Raw genomic sequence first — 12,179 nt, forward strand, 5'->3', positions numbered from 1 at the left:
GTTAGCGAACGGACTTGTGCGGCCAGCTTCCTAATTTCTGCCCGCAACTCCCCCGTCTCGTCAGTCTTTGGTTGTGCAGCTGCTGGTGCCGAGACGTGGGCGACCGTTTGCGGGAGGGCGACGTCGACGATGCGGTCCGCCATCTCCGCGAGCTTTTCCACCTCTACGCTGTCGCCCGTCGTGGCGAGGATGAGTTGAATATTGGCCGGCAGCCGTTGGAGAAATAGCTGCTTCAAGATGGATTGCTCCAGCTTCCGGTCCCCCAATAGCTGGTGCATGCGCCTCAACAGCTGGCTCGGCTTGCGGTCGCCAAGCTCCTCATCGGTGAGGAGCTGCTGTAGTCGGCGCTGCTCTGACGCAGACGTCCGGGAGATGAGAGCATTTTTCAACGCCGTGTAAGGCTGCTCCTCCGGTTGTGCGACTATTAAGTCCCGCACCTCCTGGGCGATGTCTGGCTGGAGGGACGCCACGACATAATGATATTTCGTCTGCTCACGGGTAATAGCCTTCGTGGCAAACTGTGATTCCACCTGAGCAAACCACACGTGCGGGTCGGCGGGCCAGTAGGGCGGGAGTTTGATGGCAGCTGTTGCGATGGTGCCTGCGTCCGAGGTAGAGGTCGATGTCGATGTCGTCGTTTCAGTCATGATTGAGGCAGTGTTCGAAGCGGGGTCACCAATTTAGTGAGGGTAGATGATGCGTGCGTGTGAGTTGTATTGTTCGTGTTGCAGATGCAATTGTACACAGATCCACAGTCACACTTACTCACTAATTAAAGTTGTAAAGAAATCAGACTCGGGGTACGCAGGAAGTGCATGAGGTATTGCAGCTTTTATTCGAAGAGGTATCAATCGACGAGTCGTGGTGCGAGTAACCCTTTTACAATATTCAGCAATCACTATTTATACCCAATCTCAGCAGGGAGATGACTCAGATCTCCGGTAGGCGGTGAAACAATGGGGTTAAAGAAAGTTACAGATCACTTGTCACTTTTGACAGGGGTCTACTGTGTTCGGATATTATCAATCGGTGGCCTTATCTTTACCCATTATACGGCGGCCGCCTCTGAAGTCGTGTGCTTATCAAGCGGTGTCTGGGATCGGCCACGAGAGCGAAATATTATGCCGAGTGGCTTTCAATACTAGGAATTGTATCCGTCATCAATAACATTGAGAATAAACACACCAGCCAGCGGAGGCTCGCGAGTAATCATGCGAGAGTTTGTCTACATAATTACCTGATAAAGGAAACTTGTCGAGGGGAAAACAAAACAACGGAGAGGGTCACACCCACAGAGAGAGAGAGAGAGAGAGAGAGAGTGCATGTGTGGAAGACAGAGATCAGAGGTCGGAACGGAGAGAAGGAGATTGTGGAGGAGAAAGAAGCAGAGAAAAGTTGAGCTGCTACAACCCAATAACTCGACAGAATTCTAAGATTTCAGCAATTCTGACTATTCTGGCTTCATTTTTATTCAAATTATTGTTGCAGAACATGATTTTTGCATTGCCCCCCCCCCCCCCCCCACAAAAAAAAAGCTCCCTGCCCAACCCCTGGTTTGAGGTTGCCTCCCTATTCATCCTTATCCTTCAAAGGTTGCCCCCATAGTCCTCCGGATCCATTACTAACCCTCCTCTGCCTTTTGTCTGTCCACCCTCCAGCTCTAATCCCCCTCCCATAACCTGCTGGACTCCTTGCGCGTGACCTCCTACCCTCTACTTTTGTTTTCTTTGTTCTGTGTCCCTAGCCTGTCCCTGACTGTTCTTGTTGTTGGAAGTCCTTGTATATGATTGCTTTCCCTGCCTGTTTGTCATTTTGCCTCTTTGTCATTTTGCCTCTGACGAAGATTCTGCTAGGATCGAAAGCTCAGGCCCCTTTTGACTCCATTTTACTCCAATAGCTGGCCACTATTAGATAAGCAGCTTTCAGTAACTTCTTTTTTTCCTACCAGTAAATTAAGCACATTTTGAATTAAATGAAGACTTCCACCTAGTGGCAGCCATAAGTTTACCATACCATGCACTACTATGTACTATCATTGGCATTCAGATAACTTGGAAAGACAGAAGAGTACAAAATTCCAGAGCCTTAATGTAACTTCAATCTTTGATACAAGAGGTACCTGTAGATTAATTAATCATTTCAAATTTATCAGTGCCAGTCAAATGTGGGAAAGAGACACCTACTTACCACAATCCACAGCACGCACTGGGGGCGCAGGGGCACCTCCAGTGCAAGCATTTGGCTTGGGAACCTGTACACGCCATCGGATGCCACTTTCATCACATTCAGTTAGAGCATAATGGAAGTCTGCCTGCATGATATTGAAAGAAAGGAAAAGAAAATTAAAAAAAAACAAAAACTAATAATCTTCTAATTCAACCCAGTGCATTGAGAGACTAGACATAAAGTATGCATCAGCCTACATTGTAAATTCCAAAAAGTTTGTGTTGCTTTGAGTAGCAAATTCTCACATTGTCACATGCAGTCTAACATTGTTAGCTCTGGTGCTAAAGCCTTGACATGGAACCATGACATTCAACAACTTCTTAACTGCGCTTACCATAAAGAAGACTCGCTGATTAGCACATTTCATGCTGCTTGTGCATAATTTGTCACTCCTTCAAGCATAATAGGTCATTTTCAATTCTACAACATGATTGCATTATCATTATGCACTTGTCAATGTAATGACTCACCCCACTACCCCCGGACATGGGTGCGTCATTTCCTCGTTTGGTCCGTCAAATTTGTGACCCAGGTGTTCGTCATTTTACCAGCTTTGTCCGTCAAATTTTTGACCGAGGGGTGCGTCAAAATCCCATCATTGTCGGTCACATTTTTGACCGAGGGGTGCGTCATGGTACGTCACTTGGCTATGGAAAATAACACGCATTATTCTGAACCGAGGGGTGCGTCATGGTACGTCACTTGGCTATGGAAAATTGTACACATTTTTGCACGCTACTAGTACTACCGGATACACGTATCGCGAGTGAAATTACAGTGAGCGCTTTCTTGCGGCAAGTGAAATTCAAAGTCGGGAAGCTTTTGGAATAATTAAGAGGGAAAAATGCTTGCCAGAATCTGGCAAGCAAATAATTTAAAAGCCACCCTTTCTCCTCACATTTTCCCTCCAACAAACCCATGCAATCATGAATACTCGGATCTCAAACCAGGGACTGTTCAGCGATGTAACCAGTTAACTGTGTTAACAATTTCAACCTTACTAAGTTACTGTCGAACACTTAGTATAGGTATTGCCTATTGCATATTGCGATGCAACACCAACACACATTGCTATCGAAGAAAGTTCGTTTATATTCCAATACAATGTGCGTCTAAATAATGTTCTGTGGTGACAAAGGCGAATTTTTGACAGTAAAAGAAGCGGCAGCAGAAGAAACTGCCTGCCGCATGCCATTTTCTGCTCGTGGGATGCCGACCAGACGCGCGACGCTGTGAGAGTACGCTGTGCGAATCTCTACGTACAGCGACTGGGCTGTGTGTACGTAGTTGTTGTTACTCGCGGGAATGCCGTGGCGTGGTGTGTATCTGCTCTGCAGTACACGTATGCATCCACCGGACTAGCAATGGCCGCGCACACACAGCGCATCTGCACACATGTGATTGTCATGTATGGATTGCATGCACAGAATACATACTCCCTTCCGGAATATCGTAGCTGCAGCAGCGTGATGTACGGTGAATGACGGTACGGTGCTTACAGGGCCAGGGTAAGGGAAACTTGCCGAAACTTTTACACATTATGTTTACGAACCAAAAGAAAATGAAATTGCTTGAATAAAACGTATGCAAAAATTGTTTCAGTATTTTCGGGGGTGCGTCAAATGTACCGAGGATGTCCGTCAAAAAAGTGACCGAGGTGTGCGTCACTTTCAACGTGTTGTCCGTCAAAAAAGTGACTGTGGTGTTCGTCACTTGCTGCGTTTTGTCAGTCAAAAAAGTGACTGTGGTGTCCGTCAAAAACCCCGTGTGGTCAGTCAAAAAATGACCATGACGCACGCATGTCCGGGGGTAGTGGGGTGCGTCATTACATTGACAAGTGCATTATTCACTGCTAGTTGGCAATCTCTTTTACTTTCCAACTTGCCTGAATTAAGTGAGAAGTGTAATACATAACGTACCAGATTTCAAGTTATGTTCATACAAAGCTGAAATAAATTTGACATCAGGAGCCACAAAAAATTTAATCTTTCAACCTTACCTAAGACCCCCTTTACAGTACAGGGCTGGGCCGAGCCGCGGCCGAGCCCAGCCTCAATTGCGGGGCCAAGCCCCGCAATTTTGTCTGTTTACACTGCCGGGCTCGGCCGCGCTTTTAATTCAAACCATTCAATATTTTGTAGCAGTGGCACTCTGCTTACAAGTAAACAAACACAATTTGGTACAGTCTGGTTTTCAGACCCTTTGCCAACTGGATTCCATGGCGACAAGTCGTCATTTGGGCAAAGACCTTTGCCGAAGGAAAAATCCTTTGCAGGACAAAACCACCTTAAACTATACTAGTTTTTGACGTTGAGGGGGTTAATATCCTGAATAGCGAAATAGTACGGGCAGAGGGTTTGGAAGCCAGACTAAAATTGGCCGCTCATTTGGCCCAGTTTGCGTTTACACTGAGAAAAGCCCTGGCTCCAGAGCATGGCCAATTGCGCGGCCAATTTTGGCCCGCATTTGGCCTTTTGCGCATTTACAGTGTACACTGAAATGAAGGCAGGCTCGGCCGCAGCTCACACTGTCTAAAATCTATTGGGACTAGTACAAACACTTCAACTCACACGAAAATTCAACTTTCGCAGAATTCAATTTTTTTTCAACTTGCATTTCCTGATGAATTTTCAGAATTCACTGTCTTTTTATGTTTTTATTGACTGTTAAATTACAGCAGACAGTGGCGATATGTTGTATTTAGTGCTTCTGTTTTGTTTGAGTTTTAAAAAAGAATCGAGAAGCTCAATTATCGGACTGGGATAATTGAAAAGCCTTGCATGTAATGAGCGTTTTTACATGGTCAAGAAGTGAATGGCAAAACTCAACATTTGTATTTTAAGTCTGCAACAGATTGCCAAACTAGCGAAGGGGTTCAGAAGCAGTGTCGTCAATTGTTCGCGGATGTCATGTTTACTTTGGCAAGAATTTCAACAAATTTTGAATTTTTTGTGAACTTTTCTGCACATTAGGTCATGATTTTCTCATGATCTGTTCTTAACAATGTCTTTAAAGACTAGTCACATGTGCAAAAGTTTCATGAGACATGAGCAATGTTAGCAAAATTTCAGTGAAACCCAAAACAGACCCCAAAACTTGGGAAAATGTCTCGCATTTGTTTAGCATTGGTACACAAGACATTGACACATACAACTGTACATACGTATGTACATCACCTAGAACTTCGAACAAACTGTGCGAGAATGTTTTTTGGCTTCATTGTCGCAATACATTCAAGGAAAAAAAAAAACTTTTCTGATTGTTGGATTTTGCCATATGCATCGGTGCCATACCTGATTGGGAGGGTTCTGTTTCTTCATTCCCCCCCCCCCCACCCCACCCCCGAACCATGCTGTGCAGCCCGCACAAGCAGCTCGCCTCTATGGTATGTAAAGTTATGTTCTGCAAAAGTGGACATTAAGGATAGAGGGGTAATTAAAGGTTAACATGAATTCGACCCATGGGAATATTTTATTACAAAAATATATTTTTTCTTTGTCTATTTATGAAATTGAAATTTTTCACGCTTGACCGGGTAAGAAGAGTTTCGCGTGTTTTTAATTCCGCGGAATCGAGATATCGCGCACAGGAGCATATGGCAAGCAAAAATATTCGCATGCTTTTATTTTCGCGCTAGTTTCTGATTGCATGAAATGCGCGAAAATTTCCGCTTTTACAGTACAGGGAAAAAACTCTGACTTTTGGTATGGAAATGATATGTATATTGTATATTTGTATGGTATATATATGGACTTGAAATTTATCTTGACACAGCCGAAATACAACTGGTAATATTTTGAGTTGTAAGATATCATTTTAAAGGACAAGTTCACCTTCATAAACATAAGGATTGAGAGAATGTAGCAATATTAGTAGGACACATCATTGAAAGTTTGAGGGAAATCGGACAATCCGTTCAAAAGTTATGAATTTTTGAAGTTTTTGTGCAGTAACCGCTGGATGAGAAGACTACTGCAGTGTGTGAATAACTTATATGTCACATGCGTACAACAATATAAGGAAAATATAAAGAGAATTTCACAAAATTTCATCTTTTGAAAAAAGTATGCATTCCCCCGACTCGTTGCCGACAAATGTTATGGGTAATATCATTCCCCCTGCCTTTAGAAAGAGGCAAGTCAAGTGCTCTTTTATTATGCGAAAAAAGTGAAAGTTGAATTTTCTTTACATTTTCTTTATACTGTTGTACGCATATGACTCACAAGCTGTAGTAGTCTCCTCATCCAGCGGTTCCAACACAAAAATTTTAAAAATTCATAACTTTTGCATCGATTGTCCAATTTTCCTCAAACTTTCACTGATGTGTTCTACTAATATTGTTGCATTCTCTCAATCCTTATGTTTATGAAGGTGAATTTGTCCTTTAAGGAAATAAATACAGAACAAATTGGGACTTTTCTGGAGCTCCCACTTGGCCAAGTATTCATCTTGTGTGAGGTTGACTGTAGTTATTCCATTTGCAATAAAACTTGTTCCAGATACATCGTACACTCACTATACCCTTTCACTTAGTCACACAGACTAGTGAGCAATGACTGGAACTCTCTCCCTGAGAGGTAGTTGAGGCTCAAAGTATAGACACCTTTAAAATAAGACTTGTCCTTCACTGCAAGGAGTTAAAGCAAACTGCGGTCAGACTGGCAAAATATCGAGAAGTTTAAGTGAGGCAGTCCTCACGAAAATGAAAAAAAAAGTATAGATGTTGTTGTTGGTACAGTACCTACAATGAACTACTTTCACCAAAAAAAAAAACTTTCAAATCACCAAATAAGCTTGTAACTTTTGGTTGAAAAAGTGTGAATCTGCACGGTGTATATGCTAATGAGCAAGTCTTGGCAGAGTGTCAGACATCAATGAGGCACAACTCCTCCCAGCCGTGTTCTGCTCGTTATGCGTACACGCTCCCTAGTTACCCGGATGCATAAAGAAGGTGATGGCTACTAGTATTTGACATTGTTTTTACGTACTGTGCGTGTGTGTGTGTGTGTGTGTGTGTGTGTGTATGTGTTGTGTATTGTATGTTCGCACAGTACAAATGTGGACGGTACTACAACTAGATCTACGGTAGATACCCTGGTTTGCCCTTTGCGCGTTTCAAGTCTTTCACAGCACAGCTGCAGCCCTGACGTCACGCATGCAGTTAGCTAGCTGTTTATCTTCTAGTACGTACGTGTACGTAGAACAGTTCTACACATTTACCCTGTATTTACATGAGAGGGGCGACCACATACAGCGGTGTCTGGTCGGGCTATCTTTTATAATGCCGATGTGTCAAGCAGTATTTTGCTCAAATTGTAGCGAAAACTGCCCAGGAAAAAAAAAAAAATTCCATCCCAGACCCACAAAAGGATCATGAAAGGTGCGCTGTATGGCTGAGAAATCTTAGTACAACTAGTAAGCCAAACATAAAAACTTAGAGCATTCTCGATAATCGTGTTGTACGCCTATGATGCGATGACCATTTGAGAAGCATGTTTTGACATAGACAGGCAGGCTGTGGTCCTCAGTTATACAATGTAAACCGAGAAAACTCCTGGGGCCAGATGCAATCCCGACAATATTTGCTCATATGAGTTATAAAACAGAAACACCTTGAGCATCGACTTCGAAGAGAAGGAAGCATAGCAAGAGAGGTAAGGAAAGTGGCTAGCTGTGTTTCATTTACAGTGGGGCTGCAGCCAGGGTTGGACTGCAGCACAGTGCCACTGCCAGTGTCGACCAGACCTGCACGGCAAAGTGGAGTGAAATCATATTCCTGCGGTCCCCTGTTTTTACCCTGCCCGGTAGAAGTCATATTCGTTTGATAACTGAGTTACTTACAGAAATATCAAGATTGAAACAATACTTGCCTTGAAGAATTCAAGTCTCTTATGCCCAGATAATCTCCCGTTTCAACATCAAACTCAGTTACAACAGAGTATGATAAGAATGCGCACAAGAGTGGTTTGTACGCAAAGTTAGTATGCAACAAAGACGCAAGCTCGAAAAGGACAGTACCTATTTGATGGCATATATTTGATTTTAAAACATTTATAAATTCATGTTTACAAATTTACAAGATAGCTGGACAGCCCATTCAGCTGCACTATCTGGTTTTCCATGCATGGGGTCCAGCTTGTGATAGCCCGCCCAGACGCTGTACGGAGGTACAGTGACTGGGCTGTGAACAGTTGATAGATTAGTGTACAACTAGATGGTTCAATTTCTAGTTTTTTTAACTACATCTTTTTTATATCAAATTGGGTCTAAATATCACACATACATCACACAAACACACACATGCACACAGTGCCATTACTGAAGGATGGCATTCTACAGTGTGAATTGTCAACTAAGGCTAACCTGTTGAACGAACAGTTTGCTTACGTTTTCACCCACGAAAATACATCGGAGCTCCCAGATCTTGGCTACAGTCCTCATCCTTCTATCATTGACTTTTCAATCAGCCCTAAAAGAGTGAAGGCTTCTCTCTAACATCAAACCACGTACAGCATGCGGTCCAGACAACTTACCAGCACGCTTGTTAAAAGAGGAGCTGCAGATGAACTCGCGCCTATTTTCTGCCTTCTAGTCAATGCCACCCTCCATCAAGGCAAAATCCCTCATGAGTGGAAGTCTGCAAATATCGCCCCCATCTTTAAGAGTGGGGATAAGCATAGACCAGAAAACTACAGGCCAATTTCCCTCACTTCAATCATCTGTAAGTCTGTTGAGCACATCATTCACAGCCAGATAATGCATCACCTTGACACCCTCAATCTTCCCACAGACTGCCAATTTGGTTTCAGACGTAGACACTCCTGTGAATCACAACTGCTGGTCACTGTCCAAGATCTTGCCACAGGTCTACGAGATAAGCAACAGATTGATGCAATCCTTCTTGACTTGTCTCAGGCATTTGATCGTGTACCACATGAACGCCTTCTTCTCAAACTCCACTACTATGGTATCAGAGGTAAGCCCCTGGAATGGATTAAGGGATTTCCTTCAAGGATGCACCCAACAAGTTACACTGGAAGGATCAAAGAGTGACACTGTCAGCATTACCTCGGGAGTACCACAAGGCACTGTCCTGGGGCCGTTATTATTTTTGGTCTTCATTAACAACCTTCCCAAGTGCGTTTCATCATCCATTTGACTCTATGCTGATGATGCCATCCTTTACCAATCCATTAACACTATCACTGACACAGAAACCCTTCACCAAGACCTTTGTAACATCCAGAATTGGGAACAAAAGTGGCTCATGCCTCTCAACGCTGACAAATGTGAGATGCTGAGAATCACCAACAAGCGAAAACAACATCAATGCTACAACTCCACATTCAATTCATGGAAAAGCACTTCACGTTGTGGATGAGGCTAAATATTTTGGTGTCACTATTCATCACAATCTGACCTGGAAACCCCACATCAATAACATGTGCAAGAGAAGCAACAGCACTCTTGGTTTCCTCAGACCATAGGTCCATGCTCAGACCCAACCTAAGGAAATGCCCTCCACACATAAAGACGTTGGCTTATAAGACCTCTGTAAGACCTACTCTTGAATACTCCTCCACAGTCTGGGACCCTCACACCAAGGAACTCATCAACCAAATCGAGATGGTACAATGACACGCAGCCCGTTTTGTAATACCGCAAACTACTCACAACAAAGCAGTGTTGCCCTCATGATCATGCTTCAACAACTGCAGTGGAGATCCCTCCTCGAGCAATGAGCTCAAAACAAAATTCTGATGCTCTACAAGATCATGAACGGTTTTGTAGCCATTCCAGCTGCACCTCCTTACATGTACATCTTGCATCGGGTACCAGAGGTCATGAACTCCAACTCAGACAGCACCACTGCCAAATCCAAACTTACCAGCATAGCTTCTTCCAAAGTGTGGTCCCCCTATGGAACAGCCTACCAGCTGCAGCAGTTTAGTGGCAGTAAAGGCTCCCTCTGTTGAAGCCTTCAAGAGCTGCCTCACTTCCATCAGTTTACGATAGTCCACCAAAATGTTGATTTTTACTTGCACGTTAATTAAGTTTCATAAATTTCTGCACTTCCACATGTACGCTGTATGCATGTTTCTGTGATGGCACTACCGGTACCCTTTTTGTACTCAAGTGCAACAATACTCTGCAAGAGGGATGCACTAACTTGGAAAAGAAGAAGTGCAGTGCACACCAAACTCATTTAAAAAATTAGTATCAGGAAGTCTTGGAATAGACCACAAAACTTTACGCACCCAGTGTCCTCAGCTTTGTGAGGTTGGTTTAGATAAATTCTGGGACAATGAACCCATCAAATTTTAAGTTTGATGCCACTCCACCTGCCTGGCCATGACCCAACTCAGCTCATCTCAAAGACCAAACCTGGATCTGAATACATGTACTGTAAAACATGATTTATTCGCGGCATGAATTTTTCGCAAATTGGAGCCGACGGCCTTTTTTGTGACATGAAATTTTCGCGAACTGCCACTGGCATTCAATGCATATAGTGTAGACAAGAACTTTCGCATGCATTTTAATTTTGCGAATCTTGTTGGCACTCGCGAAATTCGCGAAATTAAAATACACGCGAGCATTCCTCGTTTTATAGTATAGAGGCTCAGCCTCAGCCTGCGTTCACAATCATCCATGCTGTAATGTATAGTATCATTGATCAATCCACCTTCACCTACATGTATTTTTCAGCAGAGAGGTGACGTGAACCTCCCCGTTTTCAGTTCAGTCTGCAAATCAGGCAACTACGACCAGCAGCCCCATATACGCATAGAGCTCTGTGCGAATCGATGGGGCTGCCGGTCGCAGTTATTAAATCAGGATAACCTTGGCCTTGTCCACAACAAAATAAAAGAAATGTCATGTCCATCTCATATTCAAATTAATTATGTACTCATGAAATTGTGCTGTGACATCATTATCTCAAATATAGGAGTGTTACAGTCGTGCAGTCCCTGCCAGGCAGGTACGCAGTTACTATTAATACTAACGTTAAGCGTTAATACAGGTACGGGTATAACCCCGCTTACCGGTTGGCATGTAGGAAGAAGGGGTTGCGTGGGGGACGGTGCCGGGGATGGCTCCGGGCTGGCAGCAGCTGGCGATGACTGTTCTTTTCTACCAGCCGTGTTCAGAAAGAGAACGAAGCTGTAACAGACAATCAACGCGCATCGCCACGTAAAACAGTGCAAACGAGATTTTGTCTCCATCATTAATGGGAAATAACGAGAAATACAAATGATACAGAGTCAGCAATCGTGGACTAACTGGCGAATGTGTACGGCTTTGTTGTGCCTCCAGATCCAGCCGTACCGTACATCCCATCCGTATGCTGTTCCGCCCGCATATACTGAGGTAGCTAGATGGAGCGGAGGAACCTGCGTTTTACACGTCATCTCCAGTACAGTCAGCATCGGGAGCAGTCGTACACAGTCGAGGTAAAAGACTGTCTGGTAATGACTGCACATGCAACGAAGAATCGTCCGCTCCGTAACATCGAGCCGATCGGTGCCGATATTTAGTTGACCCGGGTACAATTCGGTGCGATCTACGCGATCCGATTTCAATCAGTTACTAGTACTACGTACTAGAGCGGTCGGTAATGATAAAGCCCCTATAACACTTAGCATGATACTAAAAGCAAAGCTATCATTTCCACGGCATTCAATGATTATTATAAAAAGTGTTATTGAAGCACCAGAGTAGGCCTATATTGCCTGAACTGTTTAAAATCATGAGCGCAGGAACAACTTACTGTAGGCCCCTATTTCCATTGATAATTATAGTGTTTTTTGATATAGGGGGCCTTCAGCGTCGGGTAAACTTTGGACTCTCTCATGCCCTAATTTCCCAAGGAGTTGCCTTTGAATGTCCACTCTTTATAAAGTAATGTCTCCTCTATCATTTACATTGTTTTTCTTGATAATTATGTGCGA

General features: G+C 43.7%; 1 protein-coding gene across 2 annotated transcripts in view; it reads right to left on the reverse strand.

Moving 5' to 3' along the window:
- LOC139744252 (endosome/lysosome-associated apoptosis and autophagy regulator family member 2-like) overlaps positions 1 to 11,565 on the reverse strand; it is a 74,090-nt gene extending 62,525 nt beyond the window's left edge. For both annotated transcript variants that reach the window (XM_071654696.1, XM_071654697.1), the window contains exons 1-2: positions 11,274 to 11,565; positions 2,188 to 2,311 (exon numbers count right to left, since the gene is read on the reverse strand). In XM_071654696.1, coding sequence (XP_071510797.1) covers positions 2,188 to 2,311; positions 11,274 to 11,456 — 307 coding nt within the window. In that variant the 5' untranslated portion in view covers positions 11,457 to 11,565. The remainder of the gene's footprint in view (positions 1 to 2,187; positions 2,312 to 11,273) is intronic.
- Between the last annotated feature and the right edge of the window lie 614 nt (positions 11,566 to 12,179).

The sequence above is a fragment of the Diadema antillarum genome, unplaced genomic scaffold (assembly GCF_040938485.1).
Source record: "Diadema antillarum isolate AM-2024a unplaced genomic scaffold, OU_Dant_1.0 seq00001148_RagTag, whole genome shotgun sequence".
In the NCBI taxonomy this organism is placed as follows: Eukaryota; Metazoa; Echinodermata; class Echinoidea; order Diadematoida; family Diadematidae; genus Diadema; species Diadema antillarum.